Source organism: Primulina eburnea, chromosome 1, assembly GCF_022965805.1.
Source record: "Primulina eburnea isolate SZY01 chromosome 1, ASM2296580v1, whole genome shotgun sequence".
NCBI lineage: Eukaryota > Viridiplantae > Streptophyta > Magnoliopsida > Lamiales > Gesneriaceae > Primulina > Primulina eburnea.
Genome location: NC_133101.1, coordinates 2,371,767 through 2,395,194, shown reverse-complemented (window position 1 = coordinate 2,395,194; position 23,428 = coordinate 2,371,767). Strand labels below are relative to the sequence as shown.

Genomic DNA, 23,428 nt, shown 5'->3' with positions numbered 1-23,428 from the left:
TTTAATTAAGATAATTCTTATAATAAATATGAATTATAGTGATAATTTATTATCATTTATTATAAATTAAATTTTTTATGTATGATAGTTTTAACTGAGTATTATGTATATGTGTTTTCCTATACATATTTATTTGAATTATATTATTTTAAAATTTTATTTAACATGAAATTATTAATCATTAATATTAATTTACAAATGATCTATTCTTATATAAATTAACTATGTATAATATCTATTCTGAAAATAAAGAAAGTTAAATAAAATTCACAAAATTCGCAAAGAGTTAAAAGTTATCAAAAGTACAATTGATGTTTAATTTAATAAGAAGTTTTGGGGTTTTATTTTAGTATCATTATAATAATTTAGTTAATTAATAGAATTTTTATTTGACAATCGCTATATGCACTCGATTTAAATATATTGTGATTTTGGTTTTAGTAAAATTTACTATTCTATTAATTCTATTTTTATTGTTTTCCATTGTGAATGATATTTGGACGAAAAATATATTTGTTAATTTAAGAGAATTGTCATTATGTTATAATAACTCGAATTGAAATATGTTATATAAATAAGTGAATGTATTTGATTTATCGTCATGATATATTTTTATTTATTATGTTTTGATGTTTTTAGATTAATAAATACTCATAAACAAGATGTTATTCAAACGATTTTAAAAATTATCTAAATCTCATTATTATATTTTTCATTATTGATTCCACGTGCATCACACGTGATCATTCCTAGTATATATACTACCATTCAATTGGCATACGTAGATAAAAAGAAACAAGAAATGTGAGTATTGATATTTACAAAAGTTGCCCTGTATATTATTATATTCACAGATCAGACCCAATTTTGATCAATTTCTTTTCTTTCTCACTTCTTTTTTGTTTTTTTTTTTCCCAGAAAACAAAGTTCAACAAATTCATATTTTACAAAAAAAGGCTTAGAAATATACAATAATGTTGCTTGATGATAAACGAAATCAACAGCATTGCTCGCGTCAATATCCACAACGACGTTAGGCCATTGGAAATGATTAGCTATAATTATGATATTTTTTCATAAGATTGATGTATATTCTTTAAAAAAATTATAATAAATATTCAAAATCAAAGAAGATACAATAGACAATTGTGAGAGTAGAGTACGTGGATGTGATAGATCAAGAAATATATATTGAACTATGACATTTTGACTGTTGTATAGTTGGTATTGTATTACCATCATGATCGTCAATCGTTTCGGCATAATCCCAACAATTGGTATCAGAATCTTGTCATCTAGTTTAAAATATTGAAGTTGTACTATTACCACAAACTATAAGTTGATTCCAAGTTTATCAATATTTACCGGATACTCTCGACGATAATGGATATTAACGGCTCATTTTTAACTTTAACATTGACAGATGTAGGCCGATTTTTTTCCCATGAACTAGCAATTAAATTCGACACTGAAATTGAATGACTGTAGTCAACTCAATTTCATTTCAACCTCTTCCAATCCATATGGAATTGCCACCATAATTTTCCTTCGCATTTCCGACAATATCATGCATAGAATGACAGAAATTCATCTCTTGGTCAAATATTATATGGTACTGCGCTAGTTTGCAATAACATTATTTTGTTTAGTTGAGAAGAGTTCGTTATAATTATATCTCAAATCCGAGATGTTTTTTTTAAAGTTGAGGACATGATGACTTCGAAAATACCAACTTGTGAAGGAACTCCCATAATTAAATCAAACGATAAGTATAAGCTCCATAGCACAAACAATAAGTGTATACAATCATCTATGACCCTATAACAATTATTTCACTGGCAAAATCCACATAATCCATTCATAATGAAAAATACCCAGTTCACAAGAGTACCATCAACCAAAACTCCTCACTGTACGCTCAAGTTCCGGGTAAATAACGTCTAAGCGAAGAAGACCAGAACGAAAAGAATGATAAATAAAACGAGTAAAAATAAAATCATCAGTAGTTGACCCTTCACACTAGCCTTCTTCATTACCATGGCGACCTTTTTCTGCAGAAAAAAGAAGAGAAGAATAAGATAGGTGATAAGCAACAAGATGCTCTCCAATCAAGAAATAAAAAGCTTCCTTGCAGAATTTTAAATCATTGGTAGCAGATTGTATGGTATTTATTGGTACACGAGTCATATTAAAGACAATGTCTGTTAAGTGAAAGGCTTTCACCTGAACAAAATCGAGACGATTTGATGTGCTGTCCATCTCTGTGCCCAATTCATCAACAATTTTTTCCTGGAGAGCCAGGGATTTACAGTCTCAATAATTACCAAGCGGGTAAGAAAGTTTACTCAAAATTTACAGATGAATTACTTGAGCAAGGAGCTCTTCATGTATTGTGAGCCCAACACCTCCAATTCTTTCAACACTGGCGCTTAGTTCATCTAACTCCTCGTCCTGTCGCCTTTATTCCATAAACTTTAATCAGATGGAGAATACGCAAACACAGAAAATAGCAGGAATCTACGTCAAAGCTTTCTTAGCTTTAGGATGAATTAAATGCTTTCTCAGCGGGACATATAAATGCAGCAATATTAACATAGAGAGCCCCCAGTTAGTCATCAACAAGATTTCTTAAACTACAAAATTACCTTATCAGAAGTAGTTGTCTATCTGATTCTGATGATATGAAATCATTGTTACTGTGTGCAATGTACTGGTTCCTATCAGTTTGACGCGAATCGGGCATCCTCATAAGCTCATGCCGCATACCATTGACATTAGAAGTGCTTGTCCCATTCAACTCCTTTCCAGTCACGACTGATTTCTTTACCGTTCCCACCTATCCGTTAGCAACATTTTTTCAGAGATGTGATAAATATGAACCAAAAAACATATGTACTATCTGCACCAACACGTAAAGTATATACGCTCGATGATAATATGTCCGATGATACCTGAGAACGAGCATTGCTAGTCCATATTCTCCTTTTATCAAGCTCCACTTCATTGATACCATATAATGCAGGATCTCTTGCTGCAACGGCAATTGTCTTGTTCAACTCATCCACCTTTTTACCAAGAAAACAAAGTTTCAGTACTGACAAGATACTTTACAATTACCTGTCAACGATCAGAGAAGCTATAGAAGCATTTTATCAAAATCATTATGAAACAAAACTAATATCAATAATTCACAATTTATTTTTTGTTATTTTTGTAACCATGATCATAAATGATTCTTATTCCAAGAGGATGCAAGAGATCAATTCTTCTTAAAAAAGTAACAGCTTAAAGATTAGAGTAGTTATAGATCCAATACACCTTTAACAAGTGAAAACTCATCCAACGTTAAGTGGATGCAAATAAATATATCAATTTGATAAATACACACCGTGCTTCATGTCAATCACTTTTTTTGGTCAACGCCATTTAAAACATTTCAAAGCTTCAAGATCATTCATCATTCCAAAAGGAAAGGAAACTACACTCAGGTATTCATATTTTAAGTCATACCTGCCAGTCAATGCTCTCGCAACCAGCAAGAAGCTCCTTAGAGAGATGCAGCTGCTCACCACTATCCGAATGCATTCGTTCCCATTGATGAAACTTTGAGAGCAATTTATCAATCTATTGAAGTAGAACTTGGATGGTAAGATTCAGATTTCAAATAATCCAAAACGACCGCAATAGAGGCCAACAAAGATGGGTATCTGGGGGTTGGACTTAAAACATATTCTTTTGATATAGATATTAAAATCATTAGTAGGTGATACCAGTACGGCAGTACCAGACTCTAATACAGTCAATAGATCATCTTTTCATAATCACCCAGATTTGTTAGTGGGGCTGTACATCCATTAGTTGTTTAAAATTTTGATCTGTTTAAGAAGCACTGAGACTCATTGCGCAGCTGATCAGTAGGAAAACTAGGAAACCAAGCATTGGAAAAGGTGAATGGTGTAATTAACTAGATAGTAGATAAAATTACATTCACTTAGTATTCACAATATAATAACCAAAGAATTAATTTTTACTAATTTTCTCAAATAGGAACACTATAATTCTAATGCTACGACTCCAATCAATATACTCACCCCTACAATTACCAGCAAAATTACCAAAAGGATCATTCCAATCACTAAACTCGGACTACATCCAGACCCATGATCAAATTGATACACTAAAAATAACTTGAATCCCCTCAAATCCCACCACAAAAACAAAACAACAGTCATTGATAAATAAAAAACAACTTAATCCCAGAATCTGAAGTAGATATAAAACACAAGACACCTGAGATTTGATCAGCAAAAGGGGCGAACTAGCAACACAAAATCGAAAACAAAAAACGCACGATAGATCTGCGAACAGAATAGAGAGAATAACACTTACAGAATCCTGAATCTCCTCTTTCACAATGTAAAATGGGTCTTGAGCTGAAGACATATTTATACTCAATTATAAGTATCCTCTCAGATTTGACATGCGTTGACACCAAAAAAATCTTGCAGAATTTCAAGATCTGAAATCTGAAAAATCAGAGAGATTCGAAAGAGAAAGAGAATATGAATGCTTGATTCAGGCAGCGGGATGGAGAAGTTGAAGTTCCGTTCGGTGGTGGAAGAGAGAGAGGGTACATGTACCAAAACACTCGGGTTAAACCCGTTCGATTTCCTGGGCCGACCCAATGGCTCAAAGGGAAAATTTTCCGATGGCCCAATCTCATATTTGACTTTTTAAATCCTCATGTAAGAACTAAGAATTTGTGTTGTATTAGTTATTTTATTTCTTTGTTTGAGCTCCTCTTGCCCACAATATTATCAAAAAATTATTAAACCCAATAAACTTGCAAAAATCGAAACTTTTGATAACTTCTAATAGTATTGAATTGGGTAATATCGAATAAGAATTCTTCCTCGAAATATCTATTAATTTCCAAACCGGTGAAATCAAATATATATTATAACGTCGAACGATTATATACATCCATTTTATGACATATATTCTATTTAGTTCATTTATAAAAAAAATATATTATTTTTTGTTCTAAATATTTGTAATAATATTTTCATTTCACGAGTAAAAGATTAAAAAAAGAAGACGAAATTAGAGCTTTGTTTAGACCGTAAACGGATGGGTAGACAGGGCCAATTCTATCCTACACCAGGTGAAGTACTCCCCTTTACTTTTTTTCCTTATGCGTGTCTTTTTTTTTATTATTATTATTACATTTCACACTACTTTAACCAAAATCAACCAAACTAATTATTAAACTAATTTCGTTTAATGTATATAACATGTGTTATATCATTATATTATTATTATTATCAAAATTTAAAACTTAATATTTTATATTTAAAAATTACGTGAATTTTTTTTTGATAGTAAATCTTTTAGGTTTGAGATTTTCATTTCTATTATTCTTATTTTTGTGGTAGAATCATATGAAATGTAAAAAATCAATATTTTAAAATTTAATTATTATAAGAAAATGTTCTACCTATTTATTAACGCTAATAAAATTATTGTAGCTATTTTTAAATGCTATACATGTATATATTATTTAGTGACAGAGAGTAAATATCCCGGAGTAGGATAGAATTGTCCGGTAGACAGACGGGAACAAAATAACGTATAATGGGAAAGTTGTTATACCCCAAACCTCAATTAATTAAGGATTTGCTTGGTTATTACATTAAAACTGGAAACAGAAAACAAAATTGGTTACTTCAAAATCTCTACTGCTTATTGACGCTCATACGCATGCACGGAGGCTTCAACCTCCAAAAAAATGGTTTTCCCAATTTCAATTGAAGGGATATCTCTGTAGATACTGAGAAAATTAGGAAAATAAAGCAGATTCCTCGGTCAAGCTATTGGAGGAGATGGCTGATGGAAGAGCGAGCAATTCGAACAGCAACAGCGGCGGAAACAAACCTGAGTGGCTGGAGCAGTACGACGTGATTGGGAAAATCGGGGAGGGGACATATGGTTTGGTTTTCTTGGCGAAGATCAAGCTGAATCGATCCAAATCGATTGCCATAAAGAAATTCAAGCAGTCCAAAGACGGGGATGGCGTTTCTCCCACCGCAATTCGCGAAATTATGGTACAAAAAGTGTGATTGTTAATCGATTCTGCGTGTTTGATCGTGTGATTATGGTTTTTATATAGGGTTTTGTGGGTGTTTGTGCTTCTGTTGTGTACGAAGTCGGTTTGAACTAGAGGATGTGAAAGTTGTTAGGAGTATTGGTTGTGGAATTGGATTGGGTTCTTTTTCGTGTTTGTTTCCTGAATTGAAGGAAGAAAATGGTGAATCTTTGTACTTTTTGTCTTCGTATTGTCTTATTTCCTGGAATCCATAGAAGTTAATGCTCTGGTTGAAAGCTGGTGTTTGGTAACCTTTTTGGTGCCAATGTTTTGGATGGATATTCTGGAAATTATTTGCAAATATTGACTTGATTGACTGGATAGGACGACCAATAAGTGTACCATTAATTTCATCTTTACCTTATTTATTTCGTGAATACATGTGGTTTAACTTGTTAGAACACTGATACATGTCATACCTGGCGACAATTGTCTGGATTAAGAAATATGATCAGGGAATAGATGCCGATTTCTTTAGCCTAGGTTACTAGTGGGTTACTGCAAAGATGAAAAATAACATTATTTTGGAGAAAAGAAAGGAAGAATAACGATTGGCAGATTTGCTTTTAAATCCACGATATTAGTCAATTATCATTTTTATGCTTAGAAGATCAATGGTAAAAAAGAGAGCCATATTCACGTGTGGACTCAGTTTCTTTCACTGTCTATTCCCAAACTGAAGATATATCTAGTACTTCAAATATCCTTTTTTGGCCTTTACACGTACTTTTTTCCTTTTTCATTCTTTTCATTTTCATTAAATGTTAGATTTAATTATGTGGTATTTTGATGCTAGTTGCTTCGAGAGATTTCCCATGAGAATGTGGTAAAGCTTGCTAACGTGCACATCAATCATGCTGATATGTCACTTTATCTAGCTTTTGACTACGCCGAGCACGATCTATACGTGAGTAAATTTCTCACTCGTTCTCTATCTTAAACCATGCAAAAACTAATTTACTTGTGTTGGTATTCATCAATGTTTAAAGCAAACTGTATTGATGTGTCTTGAATACTGCCAGGAAATCATTCGACATCACAGGGACAAGGTCAACCAACAAATCAATCCCTACACCATCAAGTCCTTGTTATGGCAGCTTCTTAACGGTCTTAATTATCTTCACAGGTTATGCATGTTTCTTATTATGTTGCGATTAATCACTATGTTTTCTGATGACTCGTATCCCAATATGGATCAAAATGTTTTGAACTAGTTTGTAAATCCAGACAAAAGAAACTTGTTCTATTCTACGAATTCTTGAACGCCGGGGTTAGATTCTGTGTGAAACACATGTCTAATCATGAAGTACAAGAAACTTTGGTGAAGTTAGTTTTCAATCTGTGATATGATTGCCATTTACAGCTCCTGTGGATGTCAGTCTCGTTTGGTTTTGGTGTTGATATGGATAGCACTGTAGTGCGATTGGGGGAACAAATGTTGAGGGCAATGACTTTGTGCATTTGGATTTTGAAAAAATGCAACTTCTAAAACTATTTGCCTTTAATTTCAGACAAAACACTGTGGAGAAGATAAATTCACATTTTTTATACTCTTAAGTTTCTAGCTTATCAACATTTTTTGTCAATTTTTTTATGAATTTCTGTAAATTAGATTCCAAAACTTAGTTTCTGGATCGTTTTCTTGAATTTGGCTCGTTGATTTGGGATAGATACGTTATATCTTGTTGGGTCACACGGAACAGCTAGTCTTGGTTGTTTGTGGTCTGCGATTCAATTTCCATCGAATAACAACATTGTCCTTGTTGAAATCTTGTTTATATCGAAATTTTCTGCAGCAATTGGATTATCCACCGAGATCTAAAGCCATCAAATATCTTGGTAAGATACTCTACGACTTCCATTTTGCTTTGTAATTATTATATTGATCTGAAATCATTGTAATGAAGTTACACGCTATTATTAAAATTTGAGAACATTGGATCGCACTTCTTTCATCAGTTTTCTGAAACTTTTGATCACCAGGTAATGGGTGAAGGAGAAGAACAAGGGGTGGTGAAAATTGCTGATTTTGGCCTTGCAAGAATTTACCAAGCTCCTTTAAAGCCACTATCTGATAATGGGGTAATGAATTAACTGTTCCTGCCGTTTTTGTCCATCTTCAATTTACAAAATGGTTTTTTCCAGTCTCTCTCTCATTCTGTTTTTCTGCAACTTTGGTCTTTGCGTGTCCTAACTTGTATTATTTGGTTACTGTTGGCCTCATAATTAGACACTGTCATGTGAAATTATAAATAACATGAATCTGCCAGCTGTTTGGTCTTCTTGAGTCTTCCAATCCTATGATACAGCTGCCTTGCAGTTGATTTCTGATCAGTGATTACCTATAGTTACAGGAAACAAAATTTTATAAATAGAACTACCAAAATTTGAGTTTCTTGAGCAATACCAACATTTTCATCCATATGTATCTCGTGGCAGGTTGTAGTGACTATTTGGTATCGTGCTCCTGAGTTACTCCTTGGGTCCAAACACTACACAAGTGCTGTTGGTATGATTTCTAGGGGCCATTTGTCATTTCAATCATCTCATTGTACACATTATTATATGTTTTGATTTTGTCTGGAAGATATGTGGGCTGTGGGTTGCATTTTTGCCGAACTTTTGATGTTGAAGCCACTATTTCAAGGGCAAGAAGTAAAAGGGACTCCTAACCCATTTCAGGTGTCGTGTTTTTCTTTCTTGCATTCTTTGTGAGGGAGAATTAATAACTGTGTGTGTCATTTAATGTCAGATCATCTCTAGTTCTATTTTGTTGCTGTCGAGTCTAAAATTTCTTTGTCTGATGCAGCTCGATCAACTGGACAAAATTTTTAAGGTTCTAGGTGAGAATTGTTGTAATCCCCCCTTATTTTAGTTGTTCAGTGAACTAGTGATAGTTTATTGTGGCATCAGGTCATCCCACACAAGAAAAGTGGCCCATGCTTGTGAATCTTCCACATTGGCAGTCTGATCTACAGCACATTCAGGGGCATAAATAGTGAGCGATCTTCATTCTGGCCATTTTTATTAGTATATTGATTTCAGTAGTCTTTCTAGTGAATATCGTTCTTGTATGTGGTGTTAAGATGTGCTTCTTCTTGTTTAATTTTATTCATTTTTGACAGTGACAATACGGGACTTCACACTGTAGTTCCTGTCCTTCCCAAAACTCCAGCATATGACCTTCTATCTAGGATGCTCGAGTATGAATTTAATGTTCACTTTATGCAATTCTTGTTTTTTTCATTCTTTTTTAATTTGAAACCCTTTTAATCACATGATAATAACTTCCAGTATGTGATGTCTTGCTTTCCATTATTTATTTCTGGACTGGAATTACGTTTTGGTTCCTGTGTAGTTGATCTTTAGTGAGAAATTCTGAATGAGTTTGTGTATTTGCTAGAATATGACATCCCTTTATTATGAATTGTTGGTATGAATTTCTGAATGATGTGGTCCGCCACCATCTGATCACCATTGTGTAAAAGCGACTAGTCATTGCTATTTCTGTATCTGAAATCACTAGTTAGACTATTCGATGCCATGAATGAAATCATGAATATATTTATCATAAAAAACAAGCATATAAAAAATACGAGTTGGCATTATCCTCTTTCTGTAATACCAAGTGCCTCCTTTGTTTTGCTTTCAACTTTTTCCCCTGAAATTGGTTACTGATTCATTTTTTATTTTAAAAAAGTTAAGTGTATTGATTGACTGAGATCTTTTGTTATATTTGCAGGTACGATCCTAGAAAAAGGATAACAGCATCGCAAGCTCTTGAGCATGAGTATGTAATCAACCTTTTTTTCCTCCTCCTCCTGAATCCTTATCAGCTCTATTGAGCGTTATACTTGGATGATCGTTATTGCCCTTCTTAAAATAAAAGAGAACACATGTTTTTTGGATCTCAATAAAATTACAAATATTTTTGAACATGATAGTGAACTTATATTGCATGATGCCAGAGATGTTCCCCTTATCGTGTGATATAAACAGTTGCTGCTGCTCAATTTGAGTATAATTTTCTTGGTTTTTTCTGAATGCATAGTTTGGAGAATTTTGTACTTTCACTTGCATGTGTCATTCCTCCTTTGCGAAAATGAGGATCCATGCATGCTGATTTAATATTTAACATCGTAATGCTACACGAAAAACTTAAAGTTGTTTATACATATTTTGCATCTCTCTAGTTACAATATGTTTGCTTAGACCTGATGAAAGATTTAGTCCAATCTTTACTCATTTCACCTCCAGACTATCACTCTTTTCCAAATATGTCCTTTGCCATGATTGTTAATATCTTCTTCTGTTAATTTCCCCCTCTTTTTTCTACTGTTGTAATTATCTTTTCGTTACCTTTACTTCCGTGTCTTGCGACTTGTTCTTGTGATAATATTTTCCCGATCAGTACTTATGATCATGCTCATTTCAATCTTGACTCCTTTTGAAACTGACAGTTTATTTAATATATGCAATTAAATTAACAGATTCTCTTTCTTTCTCATTTTCCTAAATTTGGATGGCTTTAATTCATCTATTATCCTGATAGAAGCATTATTGATTGATGATTGGGATGCGTTCTACTGTTCCAAAGACTTGCACATGTTGAATATTTTTTCTATATGAAATTTTATGTCTGATGTTTGCACTGTTAAGTAAAACCTCTTGCTTTTTGCTGTCTTGAGTTGACTAATTTGAATGTAAACGCGAACCTTTGCCTACAAAATATGGTCATCACCTTTTGGTCAGTACTATGAATCTTCAACTGGAATTCAAAATAATTCATTTAGTGCATGCTATGAATTTAGTTGTTGATCCCCACCTGAGCTGTTGTGTGCATGCTAAATACTGTGGCTGTCAAACAAATTGTGTAAGTAACCAGCAAAAGAGGCTTCTGAAAAGCATACATGAACAAATTAGGCTGTTGGTCTTGTTGGTTGCCTGGGTTATCAGGAGCCAAAGTGTGACACGGTTCGAGATTAAAATTAAAATCAACCCATCTAGTATATCACACTTTCTTTTTCTGTGTAATGGACCAGACTTTATTGCACGGTTCTTTATGGTTTTCTGTTTTCTGGCTAGCTGGACATGCTCATCAATTTGGAGCCCACGATGATAGTGGTAAAACTGGTTAATATTTTTAGTGTTGCATTATAAGATGGCTTTTTAACAATTAATGGGGCATTCTTCATCTCACATTTATGTGATAGCTAAAAGCTTCATGAGTATTTTATTCTGTTTTACTCCTTGCATTATTTATCTTTTCTCACCATTCCATGTTTTTATTCTCTCAAAAGATCAAGTTGTGTTCTTTTTCCAATGTCAAAATTGCTTCTAATCTTAGAGTACAACGTTGTAACTATGTGTCAATTTTCTTAAGTATCACTTTTCCTAATTCTCAGGTATTTTCGCTTGGAACCTTTGCCAGGACGCAAGTATGTAATCTTATTTTATTTTCTTATTGTATCATGCATATCAGCAGACTCCTGCAGTAACTAAGTTATAATTTTTTAATTAATTGGTCTCAGTGCACTGGTATCCCCACAACCAGGAGAGAAAGTTGTGAACTACCCAAGTCGACCAGTAGACACAAGCACTGATATTGAAGGAACAATTAGTCTTCAGCCCTCTCAACCGGTATCATTTCCCAACTTTTCAATTTCTTGACTTTTAAATGGAAACTACCTCCATTTTAATTTGTCTGGAGATCTTTCCATTTGCTATTTGCAATCATCTGAGCTTACCATGATATATTCAGGGATGCCCCTTTATTTTTACAAAACGTCATTCCATAGTGGTGTTGAGAATTTTAAAGCAGTAAACATAGTTTGACAGGGTTATTGTGCATCCTAAGAATGTATGTTGCAAGCCTGGAGGCAAGTTACCTAAGATTTCATGTTTGGCAGTTCTAATGATCATCCACATATCAGGTGCAGTATCAAGTGTGTTGAACTGTACTTACGGGGAACTAATGCCAAAGTCATTTGGAAGTCAAGATGAAATCACCTGCATAGAACTGAGAAACTTGATTGATACAAATGTGGAAATTAGTAGCATTTATTTGACATTTCTGAAACACACTAACAAATTGCAAAAGCTAGTTTTTACTCTGACATTGTCAACAGCTAATTCATTAATTTATAAATTCATATATCTTAAAATAGATTTCCTATTTTGTTGTAGATCTTTATGCGTAATGTGGCCTCCGGGTACTCTGGCCTTCATAAATCATGTGGGGCTGTAGCGTGGTCGTGTTTGCTAAAGTATTCTTCTTATATGTTTTGAGGGTTAATAGTTGTCCCAGACTACTATTAATTCTAGAACGATTTCTGAAGATGTGAGTTTCCTAGTTATTGTTACTTTCCAAAAATCACATTGGGTGCTAAAATGATTGAAAAACCCAGTAACCTGTAAATATTTCCATGATTTTTTTGAAACCTGTTTAAAGAACCCCATTATTATAAAAGTCTTATTTGAAGATCCTCCAGAAAAATCTAAGCATTGTTAATAGCATTTTCTGGTGATACGATGCATGTGGCGGGATAGCAGCGTCAAGATTTGAATGATGGTTTCCTGTGTGCATCTTCTTTTCCTCATTCATTCCCGTCTTTTGGTTTTGTATAGCAGGTATCATCTGGAAATCCAGCATCTGGGGGTATGCAAGGTCCTCATGTGATACAAACTAGATCTGTGCCCAGACAAATGCCCATGGTTGGTGTGCAACGAATGCAGCCTCCTGGTATTCCAGCATATAATCTTGCTTCTCAGGCTGGAATGGGTGGAGTGAATCCTGGTGGCATCCCATTGCAGCGGGGTGTTGCTCCCCAGGCCCATCAACAGCAGCAGGTTTGTGATTTCAAATGAGAAAATTCTTGAATGTTTGTGATTGTTTCTCTCGTTCTTGTTAGATACAAGATTTATTCTTTTTATAATAGTTGAGAAGGAAAGACCTGGGAATGGGGATGTCTGGATACCCTCCCCAACAAAAGTCAAGACGCTATTGAGGTAATGTAAATTGAATTTCTTAATTTTGGGTGTTTGGAAATCCTGTCTTTATCTATTATCCTTCAAAAACTCAATAATTCCCTTCATAAAAGCTTACACAGTACTTTTTTTTATAGAAAAAAACAATTGTAAAGCTTTCACATGGAATCAAATTTCACATTGTCATCTATGTTTACCAGAAACTGCTGCAAAGTGTCTTTCCGGTCTATCGTGGTGTTTAAATTTTTAGCTGATTGTGTGATCTGTTCAGCAATTTAAATTACAATCTTTTCTTGCAATATACTTTTTCCTTATATATAGTATATATTTATGTGATTGCATCACATTAAGAGACGAGATTGATGTCGGGTGATTTCCAGGTTTCAAAATCACTGTCTCTGGATGGTTTCCATTTCTCAGTGAGAAACTGATAATTGTATGCCAAAGAAGTGTGCGCCAAATTATTTGTCATAATTATTTTTGGGGTGCAAAAGTAGGTATACATTATCCCCGATGGCTTTGATTTTTTCATTACCATTTTCAAAATGTAATGTGGCCTTTGTGAGAACAGCAGAAGTAGCTTCTCATATGAATTCCATAATAAAATTTGCAACCTGGTACATCAATATATTATAAGGCTGTCTTGTGGCAATTGATATTCTTTAATCTCATGTAACTCTTCTCTGATGGTATCCGTTACAAAACTTTAATCCCACTGGAATTCTCAATGACATTACATTAAAGTTGTTGGGAATCCTTTGCGCATGTGGTAGAATCTATTTCATGGGCATAGGCACATTTTTATTCTTGAATTGTGGGCTGAAAGAAAAATTTTCATTTGTCCTCACTGGAGTGACGAAGTTTTATTGCAGGACATACAGGCTTTCATTTCTATGCATTTGAATTATTTTCCAATGAAGTTGGTGCTTACCATTCATCTATGCATTTGAACTTTACTCTTACCTATCAAGGGAAGATTGATTTTTATTGACAAATGTATCCATCTCAATATAAAATAAGCGAGTCGTTCATTGATAAAAAGCCATGTATAAATCAGGTTTTTCTTTAAGCATCTGGAATGTAAACCCCATTAACCTCGAATGAAATCATCTGTTCCACTTTGGTTATGATGGCTCTTTATCAATTTTATATAAATTAGAATTACCCTTATATGTATATTTTTGTTTTTGTTGTTAGGTGAGATGGGCCACCTTTATTTAATGGTGATTGGAAGATTGCAAATGTGACAGATGCATTTTGTCAACAAATCGTGTCAAATTTGGTTGGTAGCTGCTGAAAAAGAAAATCGCTTCTTTTCTCTAATTTTTAAGCATCCTAAAATAGAGATATTTTGGTTATATTAGGGTTGAAATCATGATATATTGATTTCAGCCATATTTATAACATGAGATTAAAATTTCTCCGTGTTATAAATATTTGCAGTAGCTCTGTGACATAGTTTATATAGGGTGAACTACGTAAATTTTTATGTTCTCGTTGATTATTTTATTTTTTAATTTTTTTAATATATTATCATCATGAACATCGTTTAATTATCGAACATTTGTATGATAGAAAATTCCACACAGAATATGCGGCCAATCTATGCGGAAAAGTTGGTAGCATCGAAGAAATGAATAATGGATGGATCAAACCTCAGTTTCTCAGTATAGAAAACGAAAGCAATTTTGGAAGACTTGCGGCACTAAAAGACAATGCACGAAAGGGAGTGAAAATAAAGAAGACAAGAAAAATAAAAGTCTGAGATCCATTAGTTATCCCTCTTCCGTCAGACATTAATTGCACCTTCATATTTGACTTTTAAATATTAAAAATAAATATCATAAATGTTTAAGAAATAATAACAATAAAAAAACTTGGAGATTATCTTTAAAATTCCTAAAATTTAGCAAGCCCTCTATATTTTTTTTAGGGAAACCACTCGACTCACATAATTACTGGTGTATATATAATTATATATAACACATCGTTTTTCATATTTAAGCGAGTTTTTGAATATTTAATTGAATTGGGTGCCTAGAGGTATGTTAATTTTGCATATTTAATAATATGTTATAAGAATGTGTAATGAAATTGCCTAGCCCTAGGTAATTGATAAAATAAGAATCATTGAAAATTTAACATTTGCTATTTACAAAGTTCAAAAACTATATTTCAATACCAATGAAAAAAGAAACTAAATTTCAATAAGATAAAATATTTTTATGAAAGAATGGATATGAAAAGGGATTAAACATTAGAGTGAATCTCATGTGAGACCGTCTCACAGATCTTAATCTGTGAAACGGATCAACCTTACCCATATTCACAATAAAAAGTAATACTCTTAGCATAAAAAGTAATATTTTTTTATGGATGACTCAAATAATAGATCCGTCTCACAAATATGACCCGTGAGACCGTCTCACACAAGTTTTTGCCTAAACATTATTTGTTTTTGAGTATGTCTCTTGTGAGACGATCTCATGAAACTTTATCTGTGAGAGGGGTCAACCTTATCGATATTCACAATAAAAATTAATACTTGTAGCATGAAAAAATAATACTTTTTCGTGGATGTTCGTCCCACGAAATTGATCTGTGAGACCATCTCATAAGAGTTTTTTTGTTTGTTTTTTTTTGTATAAATAAGGAGAGATTTTCACAAACTAAAGTAGTAAAATATTTCTCGTTCGAACTTGGCTAGAATTAGTGTTTGAGTTCAATCTCACTTGAAATATTGTAAAAGAGAACTATGACTCGAAACAAAAATGTTGATGGTGCTTAAATATATTTCTTCAATATAAATTATATTATATTTAAAAATATTGAAAATCGGGAAAGTGGAAAATATGTCCAAGGATACAGCCTCCACAGCTTACTACTGAACTGAACCATAAAACAAGAACTGCCTGCTCCCGTCTGTGGTTTCCACCGGTAATCAGAGATTCTCATGTCTCTTCCGACAAGCAGCGCACCATACATGTTCGAGGATTCTGAATCTTTCCACAAGTTCTTCGAGTCCTGGCTTGTTGAGCAGAACCAGTACTTGGAAAAGCTTGTTTCAGCCTCTAAAGAGAACCAGCAACGGGAGGAACAGGCTGTGAGTCAACAAGAATTGAATGAAACAATCTTGATTCCTTTAATTGAAAAGGTCATCCAGCATTACGAGCATTATTACAGAGCTAAATCCAGATGGGCCAAGAACGATGTTTTGATCATGTTTAATCCTTCGTGGACGAGTAGTCTTGAAGATGCTTTCCTCTGGATCGGCGGGTGGCGCCCAAGTATGGCTGTCCACTTGCTGTATTCGAAATCCGGGCTGCAGCTTGAAGCTAGGATTGTGGAGATTTTACGGGGGATAAGCACGGGTGATTTGGGTGATCTCTCGCCGGGTCAGCTGGAGAAGGTGGACGAATTGCAGAAGGTGACGATAAGGGAGGAGAAGGAATTGAGCGAGAAAATGGCCAAGAAGCAGGAGGGAGTGGCGGATAAGTCCATGGTTGAGTTGTCACATGCTGTGACGGAGATGATGAGGGAAGGCGCGGCAGCGGATGAGCAGATGGTAGAGGCGGCGCTGGGGCCAAAGGAGGAGGGATTGGTGCAGGTGTTGCAGAAAGCAGATGATTTGAGGATGAACACGCTGAGAAAAGTAGTTGGTTTGTTGAGTCCTGTACAGAGTGTGCATTTCTTGATTGCTGCAGCTGAGCTGCATTTGAGGTTTCATGACTGGGGGAAGAAGAGGGATGCTAGGATTCATCAAGCTGCCGAAGGTGATCAGACTCAGCAACATTTTGATGGATGAGAACTAATCTACATGCATAAATTAGGTCATAACTGATAGGGATTATGATTGTTGATGTAGTTTGGGGATTTAACGATCTTATTTTGCTGTTCTTGGGATTGTTTTGTTGTGGTATTTTGACTCTTTCTTGGTGTGTTTTTATGTTTTGGCACGTCTGTTCGATCCGCAGATCACTGTGTTCCAGTTTCTGGCCGCATCAGTTTGATGTCTAGGAACCAGTATATACAAAAAATAGGGATTTCGATTGTTGATGTCGTTCCGAGGATTTCACGATCTTGGTTTGCTGTTCTTTGGAACGTTCTGTTATGGTGTTGACTTTTTCCTGGTGAATTTTGATGTTTTGGGATTTTTGTTCAGTCCAATGAGTGCTGTGTTCCAGTTTCCCCATTGTTCTATACCTGTTGTTAGATACAGACAAGTGAATCGAAATCTTCAATGATGTTTACTCTGCCACTGATATGGGAAGTTCATATTTTCTGAGATTTTGTGGGTAGTAACTTAGCTATTTGAGATTTGCCTCTCTAAATGGAATTCAGGCTCCAGTTTTTGTTTATATTGGGAGCTTGGTGCTGGTGGGGATTATTGTTGATATGATGTAGAATTAATGAAGCAAGCACAAATGTATGAAGAAAAGTTGCAGCTCCAAACAAGAAAAATGGTGAATGGTACAAACTGTAGCAGAGTGATGTTTTATTTTGTTTCCCACAATTTATAACGCTTAGTTCAACGGCATCTCACGATTCAACTCATTTAAGTACTGGGTGCTAATCACATTGCACGCTTGGGGGAAAACAAAGAAATTTTCAAAAAGATTAAAAAAAGTACCATCCTACAAAATAAGCTATCCCAAGCTAAGGAAGCATGTGGTAACAGGCTGCGGAATCTTTCGGTATGGTTCCCACCCCTAGATGGGATAGAACCCGTCTGTTTCAAATGGAAACACAACGAAAGCTCTTCTCTTGTCTAGCATATCTCCACATATTATACCAGGCATCTGCTAGAAATTCAGCATGTCTGAAATTAAAGAACTTTCTATTTTACTACTAGTTGCACCCTAGTTGATTACCAGTGGCTCCTCACCAGAGTAATTGAATGAAATTGCACCAGTCTAAATTGATACTACTCTTGTAGTTCTGTAGTTCCATTTCTTGAACAAAATTAAAGACAAATATTTGAAGCTACATAAGACAACTTACTGCAGTAAACCAGAATCTGATCCTACAAGAAAGTGGTACAAACCTATTTTATTTCACATTCATCAAACAAAAAGAAAAATAAGTAAGCGGGAGAAAGAAAAACAGCCTCCCAACAAAACACGAATCTGCAACACTTCAGAACTGTGATCAACAGGAACCCCTGAATCAAGAAGACCAAAAAATCGGATAGAAGTCTATCCATAAAATGGAATTCTATCATGTAAAGTAAATATAAGCAATTCAATCATTCTAAAGATCAATTCATGTTTCAAGTAGAGATCGGTATTTACCTCTTCATAATTTATCCTTGACAGAATCTGTATCCACGGCCTCAGATTTGGTAGAGATTGGATCGGCGTGACTATCCCGGTTCTTTTGAATAAAGTCTACTATGTCTTCCTTTGTCCTCTCACCATCATATGGTAATAAGTTACCACTTGACGATCGCAAATACTGAGTAGGGTATCTTTGTACGTCAAATGTGTCACTTGGTATATCATTTACAGTTGCATCCTGAGAACATATTAGAGGCTTTAAGAGTGGTGTAAAGGAACTAATATTTTTCACTTCAAATGATGATAGATGGACGCAAAGGCTTCGCCAGTATGAACCATGATAAATAAAAAGACAGTCCTTATAATGTCACAATGCACCGGAGAAGTTAAAATAGCCATGATGTTTAGCTTAATTCACAAACACTCTTAATGTTTGAATACTGCAACGCTCTCATGCCCATAAAATGTTAATAAAAAGACAGTCCTTATAATGTCTTTAAGTTTTAGTACTCTTATACATACAAAAGGCTTGATTACCTTGGCATTGGAACTCTCAAAGAATTTGTTGATATGATTGCTTGGATCATTGTCCCGGACAGTCACCAGTGGGATGGATGCTTCTCCGATAAATTTCTCCATGGCATCAACTTTGAAATCCTATAATATGATTGAAACGTCCGTGAGAATGAAACAGCCATAAAGAGGACATATAGAAAAACGAAACTCGAAACGAGTGGGCAAATAAGAAGGAAAGCATTTTCAATAAATACCTGGAAATCAACAAACAGTTCATCAAAAGGCTTAAGCAAGCGAAGAGTTGGCTTGTCAACTGGTTCACCCCGGGGAAGGAATTTAGCATCGAGGGTATGAGCAATACTATAGTCAGTATTAGAGCAGATGTCCTGTAAGCCAACAGTTGACTAAAAAATTTATCGACTCGGTTGTAATAAACAGTCTTTCTTTTAATATAATTTACATTTCATGGTCTTGTTTTACTTTATCTGTATACACATGCAGTCAACATAGATAAAAGTCTTGATTATACTTTAATACAAATGAATTGTACTTTGATCTTGAAACTCATTTGTAAACACTGTTTATTCTAAATTAGTTCTTAGTCGATTCAGCAGTCTAAAATAAGGATAAAGGCAGCTTGAGTTTGAGACTAGCATCTTAGAGATGTCTGCTCATGCAGATGGGTAATCATATCATGATTGTACCGAACAACCCTCACTCGGATTTTCCAAGTGGTCTTCATCGAGAGGAAAAGTTTGTGGTTGTGATTGTACATCATTAGTCCTTACGACCAAGGACAACACTGAGGTTTTACATACTGAGATTGTGCTTTGACTCGTTTACTAACTCCGCGAGAGTCACAAGGTGGCAAAGTTGGGTGCAATTGCGACATGTGTAGAAGCCAGTGCATTGTAGTCGAGGATTCACATCTCACCTACGAGTGTGGATATCCTATGTTATCTAACGAAATAGCAGTGCATGAAATATCTGGCTAGAGTTTAAGATGTACATTAAGGACAAGGGTTCTCTAGTTGTGTATGCGATGATACTATGAATATTTCATCATTGTATCATATAGCTATCGAATCTAATATGCAACCCTGGATAAAAGAAAATGTCATGAATCACAAAAAGTTATGAACTCACGGCTATCTGTATGCCTGAACCATTGAGGGTCATACAAGTACCTGATCATTTGTTCCCGTCGAGAGAATAAATTCAAAGAGTTGAATTTATATAAAATTATGATATAGTAAATTCAATGAGTTGAATTTATCATAATTAAAATTTGGAGAGTGGGAGAATGCATAACAGGCTTGTAGTAGTACAAGTCCAACATGCAAATTGATTAAGTTTTTAATGGACTTTAATATATTAATTAATTAAACTAGTTGGACTAGTAGTCCAATTAATTAATTAATCCTATTAATGTTAATTATGGAGCTTAAACCTACAATTATGGAAACTAGATTAATGTTTCAATATCAAGGAAGGTGGCCACCGTACACTTGCAATTTTCGAAAGGCTCTTTCTTCTCAAGCTCCAAAATTTCAGTCACCCCTAGAATCTTAAGGGTTTGAGCCGCCTTTTTGGTTTTTTATCTCGATGATAAATCTCTTCTAAAAATTTCAAATGCAATTTAGAAGAGCAACAAATATTCCAGTCGTGGACCGGATTAAGAGGATTGAAGAAAGGAGTTCAAGAAGATTGTTCGTAGGGAATACTAGAAGAGCTATCCCGCTAATCTCGAAATAGTTGGTGTCGAGTGATTTATTCATTAAAAGTATAATTAGTAACACTCTATAAATGATTTAATTTCTTTAACCCATACCGTTTTCCAGAGACGTTATTTGAATGTCAAATAAATTTTTTAAAAATTTTTGTTGAGTTTTGGACACGAGAAAACCGATTACCCAATAGTCAGATCGAAGCTTCTCAGCTAAAGCCATGAAATTCTCATATTCCTCACCAGAAAATTTTGGAAACACCCCAACCTGCAGATTATTATAACGTGTTAGCAACGATAAAGAGAAAAGGCAGATATTTCAAAAAAGATAAACAGGCAGCTTACCACAAAAATCTTTTTCTCATCAAGAAGATTGGTAGCATCTTCCAGACACTTAATTTCAGCTGATGCTGGTCCAACTTGCTTCTTCAAGTAATCAACAAAACAGTAAGCCTCTCGAGGACCATTATATCCCCGAATGTGTTTTCCTCCATTTCTCAAGATTTTAATGGTCGGAAAACCGTAGATCTCAAATTCAGTAGCTAGTTCTCTATTTGCTTCGTCATATGCATCTACTTTTGCCAGAATAATTGGAGGCTCGTGTTTGCTCAGGGTAGATGCGGTTTTTTCATACTGACAAAAAATTACGGAGTTAGCTGATAATACAAGACTTAACTGAAATGATTTCTTTCCATAAAAAATAGTGATAAAGAAATCCGGAACTCGCAAGAAATGGTTTACCTCTGGAGCAAGAGCCTTAGAGTAGAAACACCTGTTACAATAGCAAAGAAAGGGAACTTGATAAATTAGAAACGATAGAACACAAATGGTTTACCAGTAATCTAAATGACTCATATCTATATAGCTGCTGTCAGGTGCAGGATACAAGTGCGAAACAAGTATACAAGAAGCACAATTCACGTATAGTTCTTACCAAGGAGCGTAGAATGCGACGACGATGAAGTCGTGCTTGGACACCGTCTCCGTGAAATTGGAATGGTCCAAAGTCAACACCTTTTCCCCTTCCCCTCCAGCCGTCGCGGGCAATGCATTCAGCAACGCTAGAAGCACGAAAGAAACCGCCAAAGTACAATTCCAAGCCCTAGATTACATGCCTGCGATTGCACCTTTCTCCCTCCGAAAGGGTGAATCTTTCGATTATTGCAGAGAATTGGAAGATGTGAAGAAGAAGATGGGAAGGAGCCGTTAATAAAGGTCGCTGAATCTGAGCCAGGTGGACAGAGGGTGACGTGTCGTGAATTTATTGGATGGAGGGAGAGTTGAAACTTTCCTAGGATCGATGTAAGAGAGATTTATAATTATTTAGAAATCGTAATCGTGATTCGTTACTTTCGTAATTGAAAAATAAATAATTTAGGTCACAAAAATATTGATATAAACTCTTTATTATTTTTTAGAATATTATTATTTGAATCGATAAATATTGTTTATAAAAACAATTTTTTTATAAAAAAAATAAAGACGCGTCTAAAATATGTGATGTTCAGAGTTATCTAAATGTATAAATTTGTTGTTTCCTAAAAGAAATTACTTTAAAAGATTTTTAATGAATAAAAAGTTTGAGAATTTTTTTTTCATCATTTATATTTAGCTATATGCAAAATTGAATTGTATTCATGTATATTTTATTGATTTATGTTTAAAAATTTTAGTTATTTTATTCAAAAGAGTATTATGTTAGATTTTATACATGATTAGAGTAGAGCAATCGACGCATAACGTTTGAGTTGTTGTATGATTTAAAATATTTGAGTTACACCATCATCACCAACTATAGTTTTGTGATAAAACGGCAAGCGTTCGATCCTACAATTAGTATTAGAGTTAAGATAATTTGATTCTAATTGATTGCAATGAATGCAGTTATTGTGAGGAAACTTGTTGGAGTATAATAATTGTCTCTGCTAGGCAGAGCGATCAAAACGTAGTGTTCGAGCTGCTTTACGATTTAAATTATTTGAGTTGGACCAATACCACATGCTATAATTTTTAGTAAAACAATAATCACTTCGTCCTACATACTACCCGAGCTTCATGTCAATATCACGACCCACATCAATACAGTATAAGTTCAGAAAATGTTAAATTTATGATTTATTATGTCAAAGTTAAAATTTTGAGATGGATAAAATTTACATTCTATCAATGAATTTAATTAAAATTCATATATTTTAAATTTAGAAGTCAATTCTTGCACTCTATTTATTTATTATTCTATATTTTTTTGAATGTGTCTATTGTAAGATGGTCTCATGGCTTTATTCATTAGACGAGTCAATAATGTCCATATTTACAATAAAAAGTAATATTTTTAATATAAAAACAATATTTTTTTTATGAATAACCAATAATTTTTATGAATTTTTTTATATAACTAGGTTATTTAATTATTACTAGTTAGTCAAGACTCAAACGATAGACTTTCCTGGGGGGAAAACGCATAGACTAATAGATTTTTTTTATTGTGATGATTTTTTTTTTTTTTTGGGTTTTTATTATGCCTAAAACACCTCTCATTATATTTTGTTAGTTTATTAGTCCATTAATTTGAAGAAAATTGCATTTTTTTGTGTATAATATATATACACAAATATCAATCTCTCTAAAGTGATATAATAACCTATAATTTATTATATATATTAATGCCTTAATATTTTATCTACTTTTATTATATAAAATAACATTGAATAATGAGGGAATATACATAAAATTGATAAATTGACACCACCAATAATTTTCAACCTGTATTCAACTTAG

The 23,428-nt window shown here is 34.0% G+C and overlaps 4 protein-coding genes across 8 annotated transcripts; 2 read left to right on the top strand and 2 right to left on the bottom strand.

Moving 5' to 3' along the window:
• Positions 1–1,753: 1,753 nt before the first annotated feature.
• On the bottom strand, positions 1,754–4,642 carry LOC140808344 (syntaxin-61-like). The gene is made up of 7 exons (XM_073165480.1): positions 4,390–4,642; positions 3,511–3,624; positions 2,952–3,065; positions 2,646–2,836; positions 2,368–2,458; positions 2,224–2,289; positions 1,754–2,051 (listed from the first exon to the last, which is right to left on the bottom strand). Exons 1-7 carry the CDS (start codon positions 4,441–4,443, stop codon positions 1,941–1,943), a joined length of 741 nt encoding a protein of 246 aa, XP_073021581.1. The 5' UTR covers positions 4,444–4,642; the 3' UTR covers positions 1,754–1,940.
• Positions 4,643–5,676: 1,034 nt separating this feature from the next.
• LOC140808107 (cyclin-dependent kinase E-1-like) lies at positions 5,677–14,602 on the top strand. 4 transcript variants are annotated; one of them, XM_073165162.1, is made up of 16 exons: positions 5,677–6,104; positions 6,942–7,052; positions 7,168–7,271; positions 7,942–7,984; positions 8,129–8,227; positions 8,585–8,654; positions 8,733–8,827; positions 8,955–8,988; positions 9,059–9,143; positions 9,271–9,348; positions 9,888–9,935; positions 11,551–11,583; positions 11,677–11,785; positions 12,773–12,994; positions 13,084–13,153; positions 14,330–14,602. In XM_073165162.1, the coding sequence occupies exons 1-15, from the start codon at positions 5,883–5,885 to the stop codon at positions 13,150–13,152; spliced, it is 1,422 nt and encodes a 473-aa protein (XP_073021263.1). In that variant the 5' UTR covers positions 5,677–5,882; the 3' UTR covers position 13,153; positions 14,330–14,602. The 4 variants fall into 4 exon arrangements, with proteins under 4 accessions (XP_073021263.1, XP_073021477.1, XP_073021339.1 ...); XM_073165376.1 differs by having other exon boundaries at positions 12,776–12,994; positions 14,330–14,601; XM_073165238.1 differs by lacking the exon at positions 14,330–14,602 and adding an exon at positions 13,513–14,292.
• Positions 14,603–15,969: 1,367 nt separating this feature from the next.
• On the top strand, positions 15,970–18,237 carry LOC140807912 (protein DOG1-like 4). Of its 2 annotated transcripts, none has more exons than XM_073164957.1 (2): positions 15,970–16,905; positions 17,474–18,237. In XM_073164957.1, exons 1-2 carry the CDS (start codon positions 16,086–16,088, stop codon positions 17,524–17,526), a joined length of 873 nt encoding a protein of 290 aa, XP_073021058.1. In that variant the 5' UTR covers positions 15,970–16,085; the 3' UTR covers positions 17,527–18,237. The 2 variants fall into 2 exon arrangements, with proteins under 2 accessions (XP_073021058.1, XP_073020994.1); XM_073164893.1 differs by lacking the exon at positions 17,474–18,237 and adding an exon at positions 17,107–17,419.
• Positions 18,026–21,909, bottom strand: LOC140808027 (protein disulfide isomerase-like 1-2). The gene is made up of 8 exons (XM_073165061.1): positions 21,585–21,909; positions 21,392–21,422; positions 20,996–21,283; positions 20,838–20,918; positions 19,179–19,310; positions 18,946–19,065; positions 18,424–18,646; positions 18,026–18,293 (listed from the first exon to the last, which is right to left on the bottom strand). The coding sequence occupies exons 4-7, from the start codon at positions 20,871–20,873 to the stop codon at positions 18,428–18,430; spliced, it is 507 nt and encodes a 168-aa protein (XP_073021162.1). The 5' UTR covers positions 20,874–20,918; positions 20,996–21,283; positions 21,392–21,422; positions 21,585–21,909; the 3' UTR covers positions 18,026–18,293; positions 18,424–18,427.
• Positions 21,910–23,428: the final 1,519 nt, after the last annotated feature.

Coding starts and splice junctions, on each gene's coding strand:
- LOC140808344 (XM_073165480.1), bottom strand. CDS start 4,443: ATGTCTTCAGCTCAAGACCCATTTTACATTGTGAAAGAGGAGATTCAG. Junction 3,066..3,510: donor GCGAGAGCATTGACTGGCAG/GTATGACTTAAA, acceptor CTTGGTAAAAAG/GTGGATGAGTTGAACAAGAC. Junction 2,459..2,645: donor AGACAACTACTTCTGATAAG/GTAATTTTGTAG, acceptor TATGGAATAAAG/GCGACAGGACGAGGAGTTAG.
- LOC140808027 (XM_073165061.1), bottom strand. CDS start 20,873: ATGGCTTTAGCTGAGAAGCTTCGATCTGACTATTGG. Junction 19,311..20,837: donor AGCTTCGATCTGACTATTGG/GTAATCGGTTTT, acceptor GTTGGCTTACAG/GACATCTGCTCTAATACTGA. Junction 18,647..18,945: donor TTGAGAGTTCCAATGCCAAG/GTAATCAAGCCT, acceptor ATATGTTCTCAG/GATGCAACTGTAAATGATAT.
- LOC140808107 (XM_073165162.1), top strand. CDS start 5,883: ATGGCTGATGGAAGAGCGAGCAATTCGAACAGCAACAGCGGCGGAAAC. Junction 8,828..8,954: donor GGACTCCTAACCCATTTCAG/GTGTCGTGTTTT, acceptor TGTCTGATGCAG/CTCGATCAACTGGACAAAAT. Junction 12,995..13,083: donor AGGCCCATCAACAGCAGCAG/GTTTGTGATTTC, acceptor TTTTTATAATAG/TTGAGAAGGAAAGACCTGGG.
- LOC140807912 (XM_073164893.1), top strand. CDS start 16,086: ATGTCTCTTCCGACAAGCAGCGCACCATACATGTTCGAGGATTCTGAA. Junction 16,906..17,106: donor GATTCATCAAGCTGCCGAAG/GTGATCAGACTC, acceptor TTCGATCCGCAG/ATCACTGTGTTCCAGTTTCT.